At 38.7% G+C, this 25,087-nt stretch overlaps 1 protein-coding gene across 1 annotated transcript in view; it reads right to left on the bottom strand.

Annotated features, from left to right (window-relative positions):
• NFATC3 (nuclear factor of activated T cells 3) overlaps nucleotides 1-25,087 on the bottom strand; it is a 133,848-nt gene that overhangs the window by 86,175 nt on the left and 22,586 nt on the right. Inside the window, 1 exon segment of the mRNA XM_022583405.2 lies at nucleotides 1,886-3,020. Coding sequence (XP_022439113.2) covers nucleotides 1,886-3,020 — 1,135 coding nt within the window.

The following is a 25,087-nucleotide window of genomic DNA, read 5'->3' as shown; positions in this document are numbered from 1 at the left end:
TTCACCACGCTAGTATTGTCAAGCAATGATTCAAATTACTTGCACCAACATTTCTTCCCATGATCATTGAAGCAAAAGTATTCAAAAAATAAAAAAAACAAAACATCACTTAATAAGTTATAACACTGGATATGGTGGGTGTTTAAGAAATAATTCTTTAACCTGAAGAATAAAATCAATTTTATCTACTTTTTAGTTTCGTATATATATTTTTTAAAAGGATAAATTCTAACATTTCATGAACTGTAACTTTCTCAAATATGTGTATATAATTACAAAAACAATCAAAATTTAAACAGCTTAAAGGGGAGAGGTTCATTTAGATATATTAGCATTGAAAATATGGCATTAGAAAAGAAACAACTTCTACGTCCACAGGTCAAATATTAACGGACCCAAACCTAGAATGATTTGTATTAGAAAGTAATATCTTCTTAATGATTGGTGAAATGGGACTTTAAAGGTCTCTTCTACCTTTGAAATGCTATCATGCCTACAGTAAATTCCTAAATCATTTCATTACTTCCTTGAATGTCCTCAGCCTAGCTTTACCAGCTACTCTGAAGCTCAAAGGTATTAATTTTTATTAGTCTGAAGCAACAACTCAACTTCATCAACTCTCAGCGAGCTTCTGCACTTGTTCAAGCAAACCCCTAAAAAGATTAAGATAATTTTCAGATGCAAAGTGATGGGCTCAAAGGAATCTTCAATACCATAATTCCACATTATATTTTTCTAAAGATCTAGATCCAGAAATAAACATTCATACCAACAAAAAAACATTTTTAAAAAAAGTAAACAGACCCAACTCCATGTGGGGATTTAATACATGGTAAGTTGTCTTTTCTAATCAATTATAGACTAGATTGATTCTATAAATGGCATTGTGGTAACTGATAAGCCATTTAGAAAATAAAGTCATTACAATAGTCTTCACTCCAGTCCTTAGCCGGACTCACGATTCAAAAAAAAAAAAAAAAATTTTATATATATATATAATTTATAAATACAAATACTACATATGTTACATACATATATTATAAAAATTATACATAAAAATTTTGTTAGAAACTCGTGAAAGTTAGATTTTTTTATTTGTAGTTACTTTAGAGTGGGGTAGCCTTTCAAATATAACATAAAATCCAAAAGCCGTGAAGGAAAAGACAAACCTGAATATATAAAATTTAAAAATTTCTCTACAATAACAAAAAAATCACAAACTTATAAAGTGAAAAGACAAAAAAAAATTATGGGAAAAACCACTTGCTACAAATATAAAAAGCAAATTTCACTTGTATATTGAGTTCTTAAAAATATAAAAAGCCTATTCCCAAGTGGTTTTTTTTTTTTTTTTTGCGGTACGCGGGCCTCTCACTGCTGTGGCCTCTCCCGCGGCGGAGCACAGGCTCCGGACGCGCAGGCTCAGCGGCCATGGCTCATGGGCCCAGCCACTCCGCGGCATGTGGGATCCTCCCAGACCGGGGCACGAGCCCGTGTCCCCTGCATCGGCAGGCGGACTCCCAACCACTGCGCCACCAGGGAAGCCCCCCAAGTGGTTTTATTAGTAATTTAACTTATACTATAATCAATCTTTTACAAGAAGCTTTTGTGGATAAGAAAATTCCTTCTAGGGATTCTTAAATGTAATTAATTTGCTATTATCTGCAATTCATTATACATTTTGAAAATTATAACTTTAGCCTATCTAAAGACACTTTTAAGACTAAAAGGAAAATAAATGTGGACTTTGTCTGCAAGAAACTGAAGAAAAAAAAAAGGAGGAGGAAGAAAAACGGTCAAATAATTCTATACAGATAATGTAGTTACATGCCACCAATAACACATAAACATGAAAAATGACCATCATCTATTTCCATCAACTCACCGAAATATAGGGGTGTGACCAGGCTTTGGTTTGCTCCAGGTAAAGGGTGAAGGAACTGAAAGAAATTGGTCACCAGATGAATCTTTCTTTAAAGGATACTGAGATCCAAGGCCATCATCTATTGAAGTTTCCCGGGATGGTGAAAGATTCCCTTGGTCATCTGAACAGAGCTCTAATTTTCCTGGTAGTACGGTAGCTTGATCTTCAGAAGTCTTCCTTGTTTTCAGAGGAATATCAGTCTCTACACAGTACTGAAATGGAAAAAGTGCAGGGCCAAGGCCTGATCCACCCTGGACAGAAGCATTGAGCCAGGTATCTTCTGTTACACTTCCCCTGGGGGAGTGACCAGGAGAAGGAACAGGTGAGTGATGAGGCGAAAGGGACCCAGCATAACAAACCTCAGCACTAGAGTGCCGCCGTTTCCCACAAGGGGAAGTAGGCCTTGATGAGGGTCCTGAGGCTGGCCTGGGGCTCAGCCAATTCTCATCAGTGACACTAGATCTAGGAGAGTGGCAAGGAGATTGCCTAGGTGACAAGGAGTGTCCAAGTCCATACTGTTGATTCCAGGACTCTTCTCCAGGGCAGCCTCCTGGAGAGCCACCAGGAGAAGTCAGAGGGGATCCGAGAGTAAATCGGGCAGCAGCTTCATTCAACTCCGAATCCACATCATCATAAATATGTGAAAGAGATTCACAAGAAGACGCATCTGAGAACCAGCTCCTAGAAGAGATGCTGCTGGCAGGACTAGGACTAAGGGAAGACTCCCGGTAGGATGGCTCAAGAGGAAGATAGAGATGATCTCTAGAAGGCCTTTCCAAATATTCCCTTTCTGGGTCATTTATGTGTAGGTCATCTTCATGAGTATCAATTTCTTGATGACAGTTAGGAGAGATGGATGTAATTTGAATACTTGGGCACTCAAAGGGTTTGGGACCACCTAATGGGCTGTATTTAGATTCAGGAATTTCACAAGTTCCTTCATAGTTTTTGTGACCTTGGAGCTGAAACGATGATGACAAAACAGAAGAGTGAGACGGTAATCCATGATGTGGTAAGCAAAGTGGTGAGTTTAAAGTAGATGGAGGTGGATCTACATTAAAGATGTAAATGGATGCACAATCATCGGGCTCAAGATCTATGGGGGTTGGGGGGAGCAAAAAAGAAAAAAATTAACAAAACAAGAAATTAGAAATCTTAGATGTATAAATTACTAGATGAGAACATAAATAATAATAATCTTGAGAGGAAGAAGGTGGGACATAAAATGTACATTAGCTCCACTGAAGAGTGGTGTATGTGTGTGTGTGTTTTAATGTATCTGATTATTTCTGCAGATATACATAATTATCACATATTTAATTTTTTCTCTTTTTCTGTATTTCCGTATTTTCTAAAATAAGAATCTGAAAACAATAAATGCTTTTATAAAAGAAATAATCATATCCATAATTCTAAAAAATACTCACAGAATTATGTAATGATACGATCATATAAATTCAGCCTCAGCTGGGGTCTGGAGGTTAAAATGGAGTAAAGGATAAAGCAGAGTCTTTGAAAGGTTTTTAATTATAATTATACACACTAGTTTATTAATGCAAAGTATTACAGACTGATATTCAGGAGACCTAGACACTAGCCTACCTCTGCCATTAGTTGTGAGCTTAGTCACATATTTTAACCTCTCCAAGGCCTCAGTTTCCTTGCAATAAAATTCAGGAAATGTTTATGATGAACAGAAAGAGTTCTTCCCTTCACAGTCACACCATCAAGAATTCATATCTTTGGTCATGGCAAACCAGGTTACAAAAGACACATGACCCCACTGGATCCTTCACCTCAACTAGAAAATAACTCAACAGGGCTTTTAACTATTGATTAATTGTTAAAGTAATCCTCATAAAGGCAGAACTTTTAAAATGTACCCCTTGCTAGAGTATTTAACACTAAACAAGTGCTGCCAAATTACCTACTGAGAGCACCTGCAGCAATAAGGGTATTTTTGCAACTTCACTTTTAGGAAGGAGCGATTATTTTCCATTTTCACAGAGGCAGAAGTAGTACTAACCCCTCATACAAGGTGCTGGTTGAACACCTTCACTTTTTCCAGAGATCATCACTGGGAAACCAAAGACAAAACTGTTCATAGATACAACAAAGAGAAGCACAAATCTGTAGCCTCTGCTCAAAAGTACTCAAGTAAATCACATTATTTAATTACATAAGTACCAGTGGAAAATAATAAACACATGTCTTTAGACTCTTGGTGTCATCATTAGCCAGCATCCTACAATTTAACTACCTCCATAAGTCCTAGATTTGGGAGCTTTTAAGATGTTCTGTGGTTAGTGAACATACTCAGTAAAGAGTTCTTACATGTATTAAAACAACAAAACAAAACCCCCTAGGTTTAAACCCTGGCTCTGCCTTTCCACCACTGTGTGAACATGGACAAGTTACTTAACCTGCCTGAACCTCAGTTTTCTGAGGCACTTTTTTCTATAAAACTGGAAGGTTGTGAGTAGAGTATTACCTGAAATGCACAGGACCATTTTAAGGCAAGCAACCTAACACAATGACTAATATTTAGCAAGAACCCAATACATACCTTATTTTTTTTTAATTCTGAAATATTTCCTAATAAATTGAAACACCTTTCTAAGTATACCACTCACTCTACTCTCTCAACCCACTTACTGAATCAAGAGAAGAAGGAAATCAGAACTCCAAAGAAGAAAACCCATCTGTGACTTAGATAAAAAGCTGAAGGGGGCTTCCCTGGTGGCGCAGTGGAATCTGCCTGCCAATGCAGGGGACATGGGTTCAAGCCCTGGTCCGGGAAATTCCCACATGCCGCGGAGCAACTAAGCCTATGCGCCACAACTACTGAGCCTGCGCTCTAGAGAGCCCATGAGCCATAACTACTGAGCCCGCATGCCGCAACTACTGAAGCCCGTCTGCCTGGAACCCGTGCTCCACAAGAGGAACCACCACAATGAGAAGCCCGCGTACTGCAACGAAGAGTAGCTCCCGCTCGCTACAACTAGAGAAAGCCCACGCGCAGCAACGAAGACCCCAAGACAGCCAAAAATAAAAACAAATGAATAAATTTATTAAAAAAAAAGGAAAAAAAAGCTGAAGGGAAAAGCTATTAAAAATAAACAACAAGGACTGCACTGGTGGCACAGTGGTTAAGAATCTGCCTGCCAGTGCAGGGGACACAGGTTCGAGCCCTGGTCCGGGAAGATCCCACATGCCATGGAGCAACCAAGCCTGTGAGCCACAACTACCAAGCCTGCGTACTGCAACTACTGAAGCCCGCACGCCTAGAGCCCATGCTCCGCAACAAGAGAAGCCATCGCAATGAGAAGCCCATGCACCACAGCGAAGAGTAGAAAGCCCGTGGGCAGCAAAGAAGACCCAACACAGCCAAAAATACATAAATAAATAAATTTATTTAAAAAATAAACAACAAAATGAAGAGGTTTGGGGGAAAATGGGGAGTGACTGCTAATGGGTATTGGGTTTCTTTCTGGGGTGATGAAAATGTTGTAACAGTGACTGTGGTAATGGTTGCACTATTCTGTGAATAAACTAAAAACCACTAAATTATAAACTCTAAATGGGTGAATTGTATGGTATGTAAATTATATCTCAATAAAGCTGTAATAAATATATAATGAACATATATGTATATTTTTCACAATTAAAAGTATTTTTTAAAAGTTAAAAAATTTGTTTCTTATCTCACTATAAGAAAATCATCAAAGAAATTGTAAACAAGTGCTATCACCTCACATTTAACATTTTCATGTATGTCCTGGTCTACATGGGTATATATTTTATACAGTTGTGACCATAACAGTTTTGGGTTTTTTTAAAACCTTTTATTAAAGGATAAGGTACATACACAAAAGTACACATATCGTAAGTATATAGTTTGGGTAAGCTGTCATAAACATACACACCCTGTAATAGCTCCCTTTAAAAAAAAGAACACAGGAGGAGGGATAAATTAGGAGTTTGGGATTAGCAGATACAAACTACTATATAAAAAGTAGATAAACAACAAGGTCCTACTGTACGGCACAGGAAGTTATAGTCAATATCCTGTAATAAACTATAATGGAAAAGAATCTGAAAAAGAATATATATATATATACACACACACACACACACACATATACATACATATCTGAATCCCTTTGCTGTACACCAGAAACTAATACAACACTGTAAATCAACTATACTTCAAAAAAAAAAAGAACATCTCAGAAGTCCCCCTTTGGCTCCCTTCCAAGTTATTACCTCTCCCAAAAAAGTAACCACTATATTGACTTCTAACAGTCTAGATTTGTTTTGCCTATTTTTTTTTTTTTTTTTTTGCGGTACGCGAGCCTCTCACCGTTGTGGCCTCCCCCGTTGCGGAGCACAGGCTCCGGACGCGCAGGCTCAGCGGCCACGGCTCACGGGCCCAGCTGCTCCGCGGTATGTGGGATCTTCCCAGACCGGGGCACGAACCCGTGTCCCCTGCATCGGCAGGCGGACTCTCAACCACTGCGCCACCAGGGAAGCCCTGTTTTGCCTATTTAACATACAACTTGGTCTTTCAATTTTTTCATATTATATTGGGCTTTATAAAGTTTCTAAACAATTTTCAAGGCCATATAAAATGTCAAGTCAATGATCATAGTTATTTCCTACTTTTTACTCTTATAAATAATGTAGCATTGAACATCTCTATACCTATAGCTTTTTATCTTCTTTTGAAGTAGTCTTCAAGGATAAATTAAGGGCAGAGTTACTAGATGACAGGGCACACACATTTTTAGCACTCCTACTACATAGAGACATTTGTTTCAGAAGACTTGTTTTAATTTGCAACATTGGAGGGACATAAGACAGTTTCTTCAACCAAGATGTTATTTTAAAATTTAGTGTAATTTAGGACTAAAATGGTTCTGTATGAAATATGTTTGTAGGGTGCAAAGAACAGAAAACTGAACTCAAAGTAGCTGAGGGGGAGGGGCAGTATTTTTCATCCAACAATAACACCAGGTCCAAAGGTAGAACATCTCCAGTGTAGGTGTTATTTCTTCAGTTCAACAAAGTCATTAACCAGTTTCTTTCTGTATTCCCATTTTGCCATTTCGCAGGTGCTAACTTTGTCCTATTCACTTTTCAACCATATATGTGTATTTTGCCCTAAAACCACAAGCAATGTGATCATTCATTTAATAAATATTTTTTGAGTAGCTACTATATAGCAGGCATGTTGTAGACACTGAAAACATGAGTAAGCTTTACATATGAGTAAAGTCCCCATCCTCTTAGAACTTATATTCTAGTAAAATGTCAGGTGGTGATATTTGCTATAAGGAAAAATAAAATAGAGTAAGGAGAATGGAGTAGGGAAAAGGGGAAGTTAATTTAGATAGGTCAGAAAAGGGCTCTTTCTCCAATGTTTGAGGAGATACCAAAAGGATATGAGGAATGAGCTATACAGAGATCTAGGGGAAGAATATTGTGGGTATAGGAAATAGTGAGTGCAAAAGGCCTGAGAACAGAGTATTTTTGGAGTTTATGAGAAAAAGCAAGAAGGCCAGTGGGAATAGAGTGAGGAGATAAAATGATAAGGGCTTGGTGGGGGGTGGGGCCACTGGCTACTCAAGTAAGGCCTCACAAACCAGTAGAATGACTGGTTTTTATTACGAGATGAGAAACCACTGGAGGGTAGTAAGCAAAGCAGTGTCATGATCTGATATATATATATATAATCTGATATACATTTAAGAGACTTGTTATAAGCCAGGTGCCAAATAATGGAGCATAAGGACCCAGGAGGTGGTGGGTTGTAAAAGTAGAGGAAACATTAAGAAGTGAGTTTTTTTCTAATTATGGTAGAGCTGTCAGAACTCGCTGATGAATTAAATGGGAGAAAGAGGGGACTCAAAGATGACACCAAGGTTTTGGGCCTGAACTATTACAAGAACAGTACTTCTAATTACTGAAATGAAGGAGAAAATGAGGAAGAGTTGAGAGATATGAAATAAAAAAACTTTACTTTGTACATATTAAATGTGAGATTCCAATAAACTTTCCAAGCAGAGATATCAAGTACATAGTTACATTAAAAAGTCTCAGCCTGGGGACTTCCCTGGCAGTCCAGTGGTTAAGACTCCACACTCCCAATGCAGGAGGCACAGGTTCGATCCCTGGCTGGGAGCTAAGATCCTGCATGCCGCATGGCACGGCCTAAAAAAAAAAAAAGTCTCAGCCTGGCCATGTAAACTTGGGAGTCTTATGAATGTATAGATAATATTTGAAGCCATAAGACCACAAGAGATGACTAGGGAGTGAGCTTAGACAGAGATAGATATAGAAGAAAGCAGGCCACAGGGAGATCAGCTCGGTGCTTTGCGATGACCTAGAGGGATGGGATAGGGAGGATGGGAGGGAGGCTCAAGAGGGAGGGGATATATGTATGCATATAGCTGATTCACTTTGGTGTACAACAGGAACTAATACAGTATTGTGAAGCAATTATACTCCAATAAAGATCTGTTAAAAAAAAGAAGAAAGCAGGCAACTGAGGCATAGAGGATTCCAAACTTTAGCAACAGCGAGACAAAAGAGAATGGATAAGAAAGGAGAAGAGACAGTCAGTGAAATGGAAGAACCAAAAGTGTGGCATACCAGAATCCAAGTGAAGAAAGTGTTCATTCATTCAACGACTATTTATAATGTGATTAGTATTTTCTAGGAATTGTTCTAGATGCTAGGTATAAATAAGACATGCATGGTCCTTGCCCTCATGGAGTGTACAGTCTCAGAGGAGATCGACAAAAACAAAAATTAAAAATTGTAAGTATTATTAAGTGGTGGGAAAGAGACTAAAGAAGGAACCTATTTTAAAGAGAGTACAGGGATGGCCTTTCTGAGAAGGCAGCATAGGAACCAGCAAGCAAAGAAAAGGGAGGTGGGGGTGGAGAGGCATGAGTATAAGAGCTCCAACACAGGGGGAAAGTATAAGCAAACACTGAGTCACATAAGACCTTGACTTCTTTGAGGAAGCAAAAGGCCAACTATGGCAACAGTTAACAACTGAAGGGCGAAAACTGAAAGAAGCAAAAACCTAGAAGGATCATAGTAAGGAGTTTAAATTTTATTCTAAGGATAATATAAACCATCAAAGTTTTAAAAAGGAAATGCATGATCTCTATTATATTTGAGGATAATTTCATTCAGAAATATATAGCAAATCTGGGATTGATCAGAACAGGAGGGTTTCATTTTTTGGATCAAGAGTTTAAAATGGGGACTTCCCTGGTGGCGCAGTGGTTAAGAATCTGCCTGCCAATGCAGGGGACACGGGTTCGAGCCCTGCTCCGAGAAGATCCCACATGCCACGGAGCAACTAAGCCCGTGTGCCACAACTACTGACCCTGTGCTCTAGAGCCTGTGAACCACAACTACTGAAGCCCACATGCTACAACTACTGAAGCCCGTGCACATAGAGCCTGTGCCCTGCAACAAGAGAAGCCACTGCAATGAGAAGCCCGTGCACTGCAACGAAGAGTAACTCCTGCTCGCCACAACTAGAGAAAGCTCGAGCACAGCAACAAAGACCCAACACAGCCAAAAATAAATAAATAAAAAATAAAATAAATTTATATATATAAAAAAAGTTTAAAATGGCAGATTAAAAAACTCACGCCTGCAGGTGCACAAAAATGGGACTATACTTAATTCCACTAAACTATACACTTATAAATGGTTAAGATGGTAGATTTTATGCTATGTATAGTTTACTAAAATTAAAAAAACAAAAATATAAAAAACTGCTGGCACCTTGGTTCAAAGCAAGACAGCAGCACCCAACTATACAAACTGTCACTGAATTATTCACCACCATACTTCTGTAGTTAAAAAAAAAATCCAATTTTACTTAGAAATGTACTTGATAGGAACTTCCCTGGTGGTGCAGTGGTTAAGACTCTGCCTGCCAACGCAGGGGACACGGGTTTGAGCCCTGGTCCGGGAAGATCCCACATGTCGCAGAGCAACTAAGCCAGTGCACCACAACTACTGAGCCTGAGTTCTAGAGCCTGCGAACCACAACTACTGAGCCCACTACTGAAGCCCGCGCACCTAGGGCCCGTGCTCCACAACAGGAGAAGCCACCGCAATGAGAAGCCCATGCGCTGCAACGAAGGATAGCCCCCACTCGCTGCAACTAGAGAAAAGCCCGCACGCAGAAATGAAGACCCAACGCAGCCCAAAATTAATTAATTCATTTTTTTAAAAAAGAAATGTATCTGATGGGCTTCCCTGGTGGCGCAGTGGTTGAGAGTCCGCCTGCCGATGCAGGGGACACGGATTCGTGCCTCGGTCCGGGAAGATCCCACATGCCGCGGAGCGGCTAGGCCCGTGAGCCATGGCAGCTGAGCCTGCGCGTCCGGAGCCTGTGCTCCGCAACGGGAAAGGCCACAACAGTGAGAGGCCCGCGTACCGCAAAAAAAAAAAAAAAAAAAAAGAAATGTACTTGATAAAGTAGCAAAAATTATCAATGTATTAAACTTCAACCCTTTGAGGGGGGGAAAAAAAGGGTGGGGGAGAAGGGAAGAAAGTCACCCTTGGAAGATATAGTTTCATTAAAATGTAATTATTGTACCAATGCTATTTTGTGTTGAATAATGCTGAAATCCACACCCTTCCCCCAAGTAAACTGTAGATGAAGAAACATTCTATATCAGAATGATGTCTTAAAGCATTGCAGAGATTTGCATGCAAAATTTGGGGGAGTGCTGTTTTATCTTTTTCCTAAATGTCACCACAGTCCAAGCTCTGGAAATGATATGAGCAGCTACTACAATCTCACTATGATAAACAGTCCTACATCTAGATTTCCAACTCTAGAATTCTCAAATTCATGGTGCTTCAGTAATTTGACCATCTTGAGACGTATTTGCCCCCTTCAGCCACCAGGGGGCCCCAGGCAAGCATGCAGTAATCTGGGCAACACAGGTTGCCTACAAATGTATTTGCTTAAACTGTAAAGCAGGGGTTGGTAAAATTTAGCCCACAGGCCAAACCTGGCCTACCACCTGTTTCTGCACAGGCTACAACCTAAGAATGGTTTTAAAATGGTTGGAAAAAATCAAAATAGTACTGTTTAATGACACAAAATAATGTGAAATTCAAATTCTGGTGTCCACAAATGAAGTTTTATTGGAATATAGCCATGCTCATTCATTTATATACAACCTATGGTTACTTTCATGGAACAAAAGTACAGCTGAGTAGCTGTGAGAGATAATGCTTCCCACTGTTACTTGGTGCACTAACAAACTGCAGTGACACAGTTCTATGTGCATTCTGAGTGCAAAGCATATTGATGTATTGCAACATTTTTTAAAACTTACTGGTACATATCTATCACTAAAAAACAGGAAAGAGAAAAGTGGACTTCAAATTGAATGCCATGCTTTTAAGGCACAGTAGAGTGTGAGTTATCTTCTTATCAAATTAGATGGCAAAGAATTATGTTTATTGTGCAATAACATTATGGCTGTGCTATAAGAATACCTTATACATCAGCATTACCAGTAAGCATTCATCACAATACTCCCAACTAACAGGAAAACAAGAGAAAAAATGAGAAAAAACAGAATACCTTATCACAGCAGGATTTCTTCAGAAGAAGAAAAAATTAAAATGAGGCTGCAACCAAAGAAAGTTTCTGAATGGCTCGTCTGTTAGGCAAGCAAAGAAAGCCACTTACTAATGGTAATTTACTTAAATTGTGTCTGACTGCAGCAACTGAAGAAACTTCAGAGAAAATAAACTAGTAAAGGGCTTCCCTGGTGGCGCAGTGGTAGAGTCCGCCTGCCAATGCAGGGGACACGGGTTCGTGCCCTGGTCCAGGAAGATCCCACATGCCGCGGAGCGGCTGGGCCCGTGAGCCATGGCCGCTGAGCCTGCGCGTCCGGAGCCTGTGCTCCGCAACAGGAGAGGCCACAACAGTGAGAGGCCCGCATACCAATCAATCAATCAATCAATCAATAAATAAACTAGTAAAGACTATCAGCAAGGATGGTTGGTTGAAAAATTGAGGACACTGGTAGCAACATCAAGAGGCAATTACAAAACAAGACAAAAGGTTTCAAGGTTTTCCTTGGCTCCTGCTGTGTAACCAAATGTTACTGATTTTACTTAATTATTATTTACTTGAAGACTCAATGCAGAGTTTAAACTGAAAAATTAGCCTTCTATGAATAGTTTGCATGGAAAAACTTCAGGCAAGAATATTTTCAAAGTTGAGAAAATAGTTTAGTACAATCTAAGTGTACTCTGTTAGGATGTGTTATAACTGGTATTGGTAGAAATATGTACGAGAATACTATGAACAACTGCATACCACCAACTTAGACAATCTACAAGAAATGGGCAAATTCTTACAAACACAAAAATTACCAATAATGACTCAGAAGAAACAGAAAATCTCAAGAGACCTATATCAAGTAAAGAGATTGAATGAGTAGCCAAAAAATCTCCCAACAAAAGAAGTCCAGGACAACATGGCTTCTACCAAACATTTAGATAAGAATTAACAGCAATCCTTCTCAAACTCTTCCAAAAAACAGAAGAGTAGAGAACACTTCCTAACATTCTACAAGCCCAGTTTTACCCTGATACCAAAACAAGACAAAAAATACCACAAGAAAACTACAAGCCAATACCTCTTATAAATAGAGATGCAAAAATTCTCAACAAAATACTAACCAAATCTAATACCACATTATAAGGACCAAATGGAATTTATCCCAGGAATGTAAGGGTGGGTCAACATACAAAAATCAATTACCACATTACCAAAATGAAATAAAAAACCACACAATCATCTGAATTAACACAGAAAAGGTATTTGACAGAATTCAATACCCTATCATGATGGAAAAAAAAAAAAAAGAAAGCTCAGCAAACTAGGAAAAGAAGGGAAGTCCTTAAAATGATCAAGGGTGTTTATGAAAAACCCACAGCTAATATCATACTTAATGATGAAAAACAGAAGGCTTTCCCCCCTCAAATCAGGAACAAGACAAAGACGCCTGCTTTCACCACTGCTATTCAACATTATACTGGAAACTCCTAGCCAGCAATTAGGCAATAAAAAGAAATAGAAAGGGGCTTCCCTGGTGGCGCAGTGGTTGAGAGTCTGCCTGCCGATGCAGGGGACACGGGTTCGTGCCCGGGGCCGGGAAGATCCCACATGCCGCAGAGCGGCTGGGCCCGTGAGCCATGGCCGCTGAGCCTGCGTGTCCGGAGCCTGTGCTCCGCAACGGGAGAGGCCACAACAGTAAGAGGCCCGCGTACCGCAAAGAAAAAAAAAAAAAAAGAAATAGAAAGCATCCAATTCGGAAAGGAAGAGGTAAAACTATCTCTGTTTGCTGATGACATGATTCTATATATAGAAAATCTCACAGAATCCACAAAACGCAACTAGAGCTAATAAACAAATTCAGGAAAGTTGCAGGGTAGAAGATTAACACATGAAATTCAGTTGTGCTTCTATATGCTGCAATGAACAATCGAAAAAGGAAACTAAGAAAATTCTATTTACAATAGCCTCCAAAAGAATATAATACTTAGGAATAAATTTAACCAAAAATACTTGCACACTAAAAACTACAAAATTTTGCTGAAAGAAATTAAAGAAAATCTAAATAAATGGTTAGAGACTTCCCTTGTTCATGAATTGGAAGACTTTAATATTGTTAACACTGCAATACTCCACAAAGCAATATACAGAGTCAATACAATCTCTACCAAAATTTCAATAGCTTTTTCTGCATAAATGGGAAGACCAATCCTCAAATTTATACATAACTGAAAGGGGCCTAGAACAGCCAAAATATTGAAAATGAAAAATGAAGCAGGAGGACTCATACTTCACAATTCAAAACTTACTACGAAACGACAGTAATCAGAACAGTGTGGTACTGGCACAAGGAAAGACATATAAACTAATGGAACAAACAGAACTGAGAGTCCAGAAATAAACCCAAAACATCTACGGACAATTGATTTTTTTAATACCATTTTTAAAGGTTACAGTCCATTTACAGTTATTACAAAATATTGGCTATATTCCTCATATTGTATAATACATTCTTGTAGCTTATCTTACACCCAATACTTTTAACCTCTCACTCCTCCATCCCTATACTGCCCCCACCCCTGCCCACTGGTAACCACTAGCCTGTTCTCTATATCTGAGAGTTTGCTTCTTTGTTGTTATATTCACTAGTTTGTTGTATTGGGTTGCCCAAAAAATTCATTCGGGTTGTTCCATAACATCTTACAGAAAACCCAAACGAACTTTTTGGCCAACCCAATATTTTTTAGATTCCACATGTAAGTGACATCATATAGCATTTGTCTTTCTCTGTCTGACGTATTTCACTTAGGATAATGTATGGCCAACTGATTTTTTTTCCTTTTTTTAAAACTGAAGTATAGTTGATTCAAAATGTTGTTAGTTTCAGGTGTACAGCAAAATGATTCAGTTATACTTATATATATCTATTCTTTTTCAGATTTTTTTCCATTATAGGTTATTACAAGATATTGAATATAGTTCCCTATGCTATATAGTAGGTTCTTGTTGTTTATCTATTTTTTTACATAGTAGTGTCTATCTGTTAATCCCAAACTCCTAATTTATCCCTCTCCACCCTTTTCCCCTTTGGTAACCATACACTTGTTTTCTATGCCTGTGAGTCTATTTCTGTTTTGTAAATAAGTTGATTTTTATCATTTTTTTAGATTCCACATATAACTGATATCATATGATACTTGTCTTTCTGCCTTACTACTTCACTTAATATGATAATCTCTAGGTCCATCCATGTTGCTGCAAATAGCATTATTTCATTGTTTTTTATAGCTGAGTACCATTCCATTGTATATGTGTGTGTGTGTATACATGTGTGTATATATATATATATACACACACACACACACACACACACGTATACACACCACATCTTCTTTATCCACTCATCTGTCGATGGACATTTATGTTGCTTCCATGTCTTGGCTACTGTAAATAGAGTTACTATGAACACTGCAGTGCATGTATCTTTTTGAATTAGAGTTTTCGTCTTTTCTGTATATATGCCCAGGAGTGAGATTGCTAGATCATATGGTGACTCTATTTTTAATTTTTTAAGGAACCTCCATACTGTTCTCCATAGTGGCTGCACCAATTTACATTCCCACCAACAGTGTAGGAGGGTTCCCTTTTTTCCACACCCTCTCCAGCATTTATTATTTGTAGACTTTTTGATGATGGCCATTCTAACCAGTGTGAGGTGATAACTCACTGTAGTTTTGATTTGCATTTCTCTAATAATTAGTGTGTTGAGCATCTGGCCAACTGATTTGTGACAAGGGTGCTAAGACAACTCAATGCAGAAAGAACAGTCCCTTCAACAAATGATGCTGGGACAACTGAATAACCACATACAAAAGAATGAAGTTTAACCCCACCTCACATCATACACAAAAATTAACTCAAAATGGATCAATGACCTAAATATAAGAGCTAGACCCATAAAACTTTTAGAAGAAAATATAGGTGTATACTTTCATGACCTCAGATTTGACATGTATTCTTAAATTTGACACTAAAAGTATGAGCAACAAAAGAAAAACTAAATGGAATGGACTTCATAAAAATTAAAAACTTTTGTGCTTCAAAAGATACTACTGGAGGAGGAGCCAAGATGGCAGAGTAGAAGGACATGCTCTCCCTCCCTCTCATGAGAACACCAGAATCACAACTAGCTGCTGGACAATCATCGACAGGAAGACACTGGAACTCACCATAAAAGATATCCCACATCCAAAGACAAAGGAGAAGCCACAATGAGATGGTAGGAGGGGTGCAATCACAGTGAAATCAAACCCCATAACTGCTGGGTGGGTGACTCACAGACTGGAGAACATTTATACCACTGGAGTGAAGGTTCTGAGCCCCACGTCAGGCTTCCCAACCTGGGGGTCCGGCAACGGGAGGAGGAATTCCTAGAGAATCAGACTTTGAAGCCTAGTGGGATTTGACTGCAGGACTTCGACAGGACTGGGGGAAACAGAGACTTCAGTCTTGGAGGGCACACACAAAGTAGTGTGTGCATCAGGACTCAGGGGAAGGAGACGTGACCCCAGGGGAGACTGAACCAAACCTACCTGCTAGTGTTGGAGGGTCTCCTGCAGAGGCAGGGGGTGGCTGTGGCTCACCGTGGGGAAAGGACACTGGAAGCAGTTCTGGGAAGTACTCCTTAGCATGAGCCCTCCCAGAGTCTGTCATTAGTCCCACCAAAGAGCCCAGGTAGGCTCCAGTGTTGGGTTGCCTCAGGCCAAAAAACCAACAGGGAGGAAAACCAGCCCCACCCGTCAGCAGTCAAGCAGATTAAAGTTTTACTGAGCTCTGCCCACCAGAGCAACACCCAGCTCTAACCACCACCAGTCCCTCCCATCAGTAAACTTGCACAAGTCTCTTAGATAGCCTCATCCACCAGAGGGCAGACAGCAGAAGCAAGAAGAACTACAATTCTGCAGCCTGTGGAACAAAAACCACATTCACAGAAAGACAGACAAGATGAAAAGGCAGAGGGCTATGTACCAGATGAAGGAACAAGATAAAACCCCAGAAAAACAACTAAATGAAGTGGAGACAGGCAACCTTCCAGAAAAAGATTTCAGAAGAATGATAGTGAAGATGATCCAGAACCTTGGAACAAGAATGGAGGCAAAGATTGAGAAGATGCAAGAAATGTTTAACAAAGACCTAGAAGAATTAAAGAACAAACAAACAGAGATGAACAATACAATAACTGAAATGAAAACTACACTAGAAGGAATCAATAACAGAATAACTGAGGCAGAAGAACAGATAAGTGACTTGGAAGACAGGATGGTGGCATTCACTGCTGCAGAACAGAATAAAGAAAAAAGAATGAAAATAAATGAAGACAGCCTAAGAGACTTCCGAGACAACATTAAATGCAACAACATTCGCTTTATAGGGGTCCCAGAGGGAGAAGAGAGAGAGAAAGGACCAGAGAAAATATTTGAAGAGATTATAGTGGAAAACTTCCCTAACATGGGAAATGAAATAGCCACCCAAGTCCAGGAAGCACAGAGAGTCTCATACAGGATAAACACAAGGAGAAACATGCCAAGACACACAGTAATCAAATTGGCAAAAATTAAAGACAAAGAAATATTACTGAAAGCAGCAAGGGAGAAACGACAAATAACATATAAGGGAACTCCCATAAGGTTAACAACTGATTTCTCAGCAGAAACTCTACAAGCCAGAAGGGAATGGCATGTTATACTTAAAGTGATGAAAGGGAAGAACCTACAACCAAGATTACTCTACCCAGCAAGGATCTCATTCAGATTCGATGGAGAAATCAAAAGCTTTACAGACAAGCAAAAGATAACAGAATTCAGCACCACCAAACCAGCTCTACAACTAATGCTAAAGGAACTTCTCTAGGTGGGAAACACAAGAGAAGAAAAGGACCTACAAAAACAAACCCAAAATAATTAAGAAAATGATCATAGGACCATGCATATCGATAATTACCTTAAACGTGAATAGATTAAATGCGCCAACCAAAAGACACAGGCTTGCTGAATGGATACAAAAACAAGACCCATCTATATGCTGTCTACAAGAGACCCACTTCAGACCTAGGGACACATTCAGACTGTAAGTGAGGGGATGGAAAAAGATATTCCATGCAAATGGAAATCAAAAGAAAGCCGGAGTAGCAATACTCATATCAGATAAAATAGACTTTAAAATAAAGAATGTTACAAGAGACAAGGAAGGACACCACATAATGATCAAGGGATCAATCCAAGAAGATATAACAATTACAAATATATATGCACCCAACATAGGAGCACCTCAATACACAAGGCAACTGCTAAAAGCTATAAAAGAGGAAATAGGGGCTTCCCTGGTGGCACAGTGGTTGAGAGTCCGCTTGCCGACGCAGGGGACACGGGTTCGTGCCCCGGTCCGGGAAGATCCCACATGCTGCGAAGTGGCTGGGCCCGTGAGCCATGGCTGCTGAGCCTGCGCGCCCGGAGCCTGTGGTCCGCAAAGGGAGAGGCCACAACAGTGAGAGGCCCGCATACAGCAAAAAAAAAAAAAAAAAAGAGGAAATCGACAGTAACACTTAAACACCTCACTTACACCAATGGACAGATCATCCAACATGAAAATAAAGAAAGAAACAGAAGCTTTAAATGACACAATAGACCAGATAGATTTTATTGATATTTATACGACATTCCATCCAGAAACAGCGATTACACTTCCTTCTCAAGTGCACACGGAACATGCTCCAGGATAGATCACATCTTGGGTCACAAATCGAGCCTCAGTAAATTTAAGAAAATTGAAATCATATCAAGCATCTTTCCTGACCACAACGCTATGAGATTAGAAATTAATTACAGGGAAAAAAACGTAAAAAACACAAACACATGGAGGCTAAACAATACGTTACTAAATAACCAAGAGATCACTGAAGAAATCAAAGAGGAAATCAAACAATACCTAGAGACAAATTACAATGAAAACACGACGATCCAAAACCTATGGGATGCAGCAAAAGCAGTTCTAAGAGGGAAGTTTATAGCTATACAAACCTACCTAAAGAAGCAAGAAAAATCTCAAATAAACAATCTAACCTTACACCTAAAGGAACTAGAGAAAGAAGAACAAACAAAACCCAAAGTTAGCAGAAGGAAAGAAATCATAAAGATCAGAGCAGAAATAAATGAAATAGAAACAAAGAAAACAATAGCAAACATCAATAAAACTAAAAGCTGGTTCTTTGTGTAGATAAACAAAATCGATAAACCATTAGCCAGAATCATCAAGAAAAAGAGGGAGAGGACTCAAATCAATAAGATTAGAAATGAAAAAGGAGAAGTTACAACGGACACTGCAGAAATACAAAGCATCCTAAGAGACTACTACAAGCAACTCTATGCCAATAAAATGGACAACCTGGAAGAAAAAGACAAATTCTTAGAAAGGTATAACCTTCCAAGACTGAACCAGGAGGAAATAGAAAATATGAACAGACCAATCACAGGTAATGAAATTGAAACTGTGATGAAAACTCTTCCAACAAACAAAAGTCCAGGACCAGATGGACTCACAGGTGAATTCTATCAAACATTTAGAGAAGAGCTAACACTCATCCTTCTCAAACTCTTCCAAAGAATTGCAGAGGAAGGAACACTCCCAAACTCATTCTATGAGACCACCATCACGCTGATATCAAAACCAGACAAAGATACTACAAAAAAAGAAAATTACAGACCAGTATCACTGATGAATATAGATGCAAAAATCCTCAACAAAATACTAGCAAACAGAATCCAACAACACATTAAAAGGATCATACACCATGATCAAGTGGGATTTATCCCAGGGATGCAAGGATTCTTCAATATACGTAAATCAATCACTGCGATACACCATATTAACAAATTGAAGAATAAAAACCATATGATCATCTCAATAGATGCAGAAAAAAGCTTTTGACAAAATTCAACACCCATTTATGATAAAAACTCTCCAGAAAGCAGGCAAAGAGGGAACCTACCTCAACATAATAAAGGCCATATACGACAAACCCACAGCAAACATCATTCTCAATGGTGAAAAACTGAAAGCACTTCCTCTAAGATCAGGAACAAGACAAGGATGTCCACTCTCACCACTATTATTCAACATAGTTTTGGAAGTCCTAGCCATGGCAATCAGAGAAGAAAAAGAAATAAAAGGAATACAGATTGGAAAAGAAGAAGTAAAACTGTCACTGTTTGCAGATGACATGATACTATACATACAGAATCCTAAAGATGCCACCAGAAAACTACTAGAGCTAATCAATGAATTCGGTAAAGTTGCAGGATACAAAATTAATGCACAGAAATCTCTTGAATTCCTATACACTAATGATGAAAAATTTGAAAAAGAAATTAAGGAAACACTCCCATTTACCATTGCAACAAAAAGAATAAAATACCTAGGAATAAACCTACCTAGGGAGACAAAAGACCTGTATGCAGAAAACTATAAGACACTTATGAAAGAAATTAAAGATGATACCAACAGATAGAGAGATATACCATGTTCTTGGACTGGAAGAATCAATATTGTGAAAATGACTATACTACCCAAAGCAATCTACAGATTCAATGCAATCCCTATCAAATTACCAATGGCATTTTTTACGGAACTAGAACAAAAAATCTTAAAATTTGCATGGAGACACAAAAGACCCCAAATAGCCAAAGCAGTATTGAGGGGAAAAACACGGACGGGGAGGAATCAGACTCCCTGACTTCAGACTATACTACAAAGTTACAGTAATCAAGACAATAGGGTGCTGGCACAAAAACAGAAACACAGATCAATGGAACAAGATAGAAAGCCCAGAGATAAACCCACGCACCTATGGTCAACTAATCTATGACAAAGGAGGCAAGGATATACAATAGAGAAAAGACAGTCTCTTCAATAAGTGGTGCTGGGAAAACTGGACAGCTACATGTAAAAGAATGAAATTAGAACACTCCCTAACACCACACACAAAAATAAACTCAATATGGATTCGAGACCTAAACGTAAGACCGGACACTATAAAACTCTTAGAGGAAAACATAGGAAGAACGCTCTCTGACATAAATCACAGCAAGATCTTTTTTGATCCACCTCCTAGAGTAATGGAAACAAAAATAAACAAATGGGACCTAATGAAACTTAAAAGCTTTTGCACAGCAAAGGAAACCATAAACAAGACGAAAAGACAACCCTCAGAATGGGAGAAAATATTTGCAAACAAGTCAATGGACAACGGATTCATCTCTAAAATATATAAAGAGCTTATGCAGCTCAATGTTAAAAAAACAAACAACCCAGTCCAAAAATGGGCAGACCTAAATAGACATTTCTCCAAAGAAGACATACAGATGGCCAAGACGCACATGAAAAGCTGCTCAACATCACTAATTATTAGAGAAATGCAAATCAAAACTACAATGAGGTATCACCTCACACCAGTTAGAATGGGCATCATCAGAAAATCTACAAACAACAAATGCTGGAGAGGGTGTGGAGAAAAGGGAACCCTCTTGCTCTGTTGGTGGGAATGTAAATTGATACAGCCACTATGGAGAACAATATGGAGGTTCCTTAAAAAACTAAAAATAGAATTACCATATGATCTAGCAATCCCACTACTGGGCATATACCCAGAGAAAACCATAATTCAAAAAGACGCATGCACCCCAATGTTCACTGCAGCACTATTTACAATAGCCAGGTCATGGAAGCAATGTAAATGCCCATTGACAGACAAATGGATAAATAAGTTGTGGTACATATATACGATAGTATATTACTCAGCCATAAAAAGGAATGAAATTGGGTCATTTGTTGAGACGTGGATGGATCTAGAGACTGTCATACAGAGTGAAGTAAGTCAGAATGAGAAAAACAAATATCGTATATTAACGCATGTATGTGGAACCCAGAAAAATGGTTGAAAAGATGAACCAGTTTGCAGGGCCGACGTTGAGACACAGATGTAGAGAACAAACGTATGTACACCAAGGGGGGAAAGCCGCGGCGGGGTACGGATGTTGGTGTGATGAACTGGGCGATTGGGATTGACATGTATACACTGATGTGTATTAAATTGATGACTAATAAGAACCTGCTGTATAAAAAAAAATTAAATTAAATTAAAAATTAAAAAAAAAAAAAGATACTATCAATATGGACTTCCCTGGAGGCTCAGTGGGTAAGAATCCGCCTGCCAACAGGTTCGATCCCTGGTCCAGGAAGATCACATATGCCACGGAGCAACTAAGCCCCGTGCCAAAACTACTAAGCCTGCTCTATAGAGCCCGAGAGCCACAACTACTGAGCCTGCATGCCACAACTACTGAAGCCCGCGCACCTAGAGCCCATGCTCCACAACAAGAGAAGCCACTGCAATAAGAAGCCCACACACCCAATGAAGAGTAGCCCCTCCTTGCCACAACTAGAGAAAGCCCACACACAGCAACAAAGACCCAACACAGCCGAAAATAAAAATAAATTAATTAATTTTTTAAAAATGGGCAAAGGACTTGAATAGACATTTCTCCAAAGAAGATATATAAATTGCCAACAAGCACATGAAAATACGTTCAACATCATTGGTCATTAAGAAAATGCAAATCAAAACCACAATGATACCACTTCAGACCCACTAGAATGGCTTCAATTTTAAAACAAAAATAAACAAAAAGAAAAGGAAAGAAAAAACAAACAAAAAACCCATAGAAAATAACAAGTGTTGTGTTGGTGAGGATGTGGAAAAACAGGAATCCTTATAATGGTTGTGGCCAAGTAAAATGGTGCAGATGCTAAGGAAAACAATTTGACATTGCCTTAAAAAGTTAAACATAAAATTACCACAGGACCCAGCAACTCTACCTCTAGGTATATACCCAAGAGAATGCAAATATATGTCTTCAAAGAAGCTTTGACACAAATATTTACAGCAACATTACTCATAATAGCCATAAGGTAGAAACAATAAAAATGACCATCAATGAATGAATAGGGCAGCAAATTATGGTGCATACATACAATGGAATACTGTTCAACCATAAAAAAAGCAAAGTATTAACAGGTGCTACAACCTAGATGAACCTGGAAAACATTATGCTAAGGAAAAGAAGCCCGACAAAAAAGGTCACATACTGTATGATGTCTTTTATATGATATTTCTAGAATAGGCAAAAGCAGATTAGAGGTTACTGAGGATGGAGGGGGAGGAGGAAATGGGGAGTGATTACTTAATGCATATCAGGTATTTTAAAGAGGTGATGAAAAAGTTTTGAAACTAGAGAGAGCTGACAGTTGCACAATACTGTAAATACACTAAACACCACTTTAACTGTATTCTTAAAATGGTTAATTGTGTTATGTAAATTTCACCTCAATAAAAAACAAAAACAAACTGAAAGAACTTCCACACAGAGAACTGAAAACACACATTTACCCATTCCCTACTGAAACTCCACTAAAGGATAGTATACTAAAAGAATTTTTTTTTAAGAGTGTAAACTAACAAGAACAAAAAGAACAGCAGATGAAACCATGGCAACAGAACTTCTAGAAGCTGGAATGCAGGACACATGGTAACTGATTTAGCACCTGAAAAAGCTAAAACTTAAGCCAACAGTGAAAAGAAAACTTATTTCCAAAGAACTCCAAACACTCAGGAAATGCACTACCAGGTACTTTTGGAAGTAGAGGTGAAGGCAAAGCTGAAAACAAGACTGGCACAAAGTTTGTTTATTTAGTGAGTCACTAACCACCTCCCCAATTTCCCACACCTCCTAACTCTGCACTGCTGGATGACTGTCCCTCTAGGCAGAAGACTAGAGATTTTCTGAATAGGTAAAACAGGTTAACTGAGAGCCAGGGTAACCATACTGAAAACAGGCTGATGAACTAAAAGTCTCTCTAAAACTTGTATATTGAAACCCCCAGCACTTTTCCCTCCCTTGTCACAGTTTAATAATGGACTTATACTCTGCAGACAATAGACTGACATCACAGTTAACCTAGTACAACTCCTACGATGAGGCCTGCAGTTAGCAAGTGCCACTTGTGATCACAGAATTGCCATTAAGATTTTTGCGCCCCGTTTTAAAAAATAAACAGATAGCCAAAGATCATTAAAGATCCGAGAAAAGCTTCAACATTAAAGACAGAGGCAAAAAGAGAAGAAAAGAAAGGTGGAGGAAAAAGACTATGCAATAAGATGGAAACCTCAACAATAAAAGCAAAACCTATCCTCAATAACCTCAGAGAAAAAAAGAAGATATTGCAACCCAGAAACAAGAACGTGTGCTGACTTAAAAAGATAAGAGCCCGAAGAAATTAAAAATAACAGTGTGCCACAACTACTGAAGCCCACGTGCCTAGAGCCCGTAATCAAGAGAAGCCACCACAATGAGAAGCCCACGCACTGCAATGAAGAGTAGCCCCCGCTCGCCATGACTAGAGAAAGCCCGCGTGCAGCAATGAAGACCCAATGCAGACAAAAATTTAAAAAATAAATAAATTTAAAAGAAAAGAAAGATCAAGTTGAAGAAACTCCTCCAAAGAGTTCAGCAAAGAGACAAAGGAAATGAGAGAGAATATAAGAATTTGTCCAGGAAGTCCCACAGTTGAAACTTTAAGTTCCAAAAGAAGAGAGAAGAAAATGACGAGGAATAAAGGATCACTGAAAGTCCAGCACAATGGGTGAAAACAGATCCATACACATCACCATGAAATTTCAGAATACAAAAGACAAAGAGAAAAACCTAAAAGACTGGGAAGAGAGAAACAGGTTACACATGAAGAATCGAGAATTAGAATGTCATCAGACTTCTCAAAAACAACTCTGGAAGCTGAAGAAAATGGAGAGCAATACCTTCAAAAATTTGAGAAAAAAATTATATCTAATCTAGATTTCTAAAACCAGCCATAATTAAGTGTGAGGAGAGAATAAAGACATTTAAAAATATGTACGGTCTCAAATATTTACCTCCCATTACTTTCCATAAGCTACTGGAGTAAATACTCCACCAAAATGAGTGAGAAGTAACCAAGCAAAAGGAGGACATGTAACACGTATGCAAGACAGGGGAAGAAGGGGAAGAAGCAAGGTGAGGTAGAGGCAGGGTCAAGGAACTACTTTTTCCAGAATAAGCTTTACTGAACAATTTGATTCTTTAAACAAAGGCATGTATAACTTTGACAATACTTGTAATAACTAAAAAAAAAAAAAAAAAATAGTACTTTGTAAGAAAAATGAGAGTTAACAGCTATTGGCTAAATTCAAAATGATTCAGTAACTCGGAAAGAAAACTTAAAACATTACCAAAAAATGAGTAATAAAAAAGCAAAATTCTGTGTAAAATGAAATTATACTAGCACAGCTAGAGTAGAAAAAATAATGCAATAAAGTAGCAAGAGAGGGACTTCCCTGGTGGTCCAGCGGTCAAGACTCCACACTCCCAATGCAGAGGGCCCGGGTTCAATCTCTGGTG

The sequence above is a fragment of the Delphinapterus leucas genome, chromosome 20 (assembly GCF_059928025.1).
Source record: "Delphinapterus leucas isolate spDelLeu-1000000601 "Yukka" chromosome 20, BTC_Dleu_Yukka2, whole genome shotgun sequence".
Taxonomy (NCBI): domain Eukaryota; kingdom Metazoa; phylum Chordata; class Mammalia; order Artiodactyla; family Monodontidae; genus Delphinapterus; species Delphinapterus leucas.
Note: the sequence above shows the minus strand (reverse complement) of the source record. Positions and strands in the feature narration are given on the sequence as shown.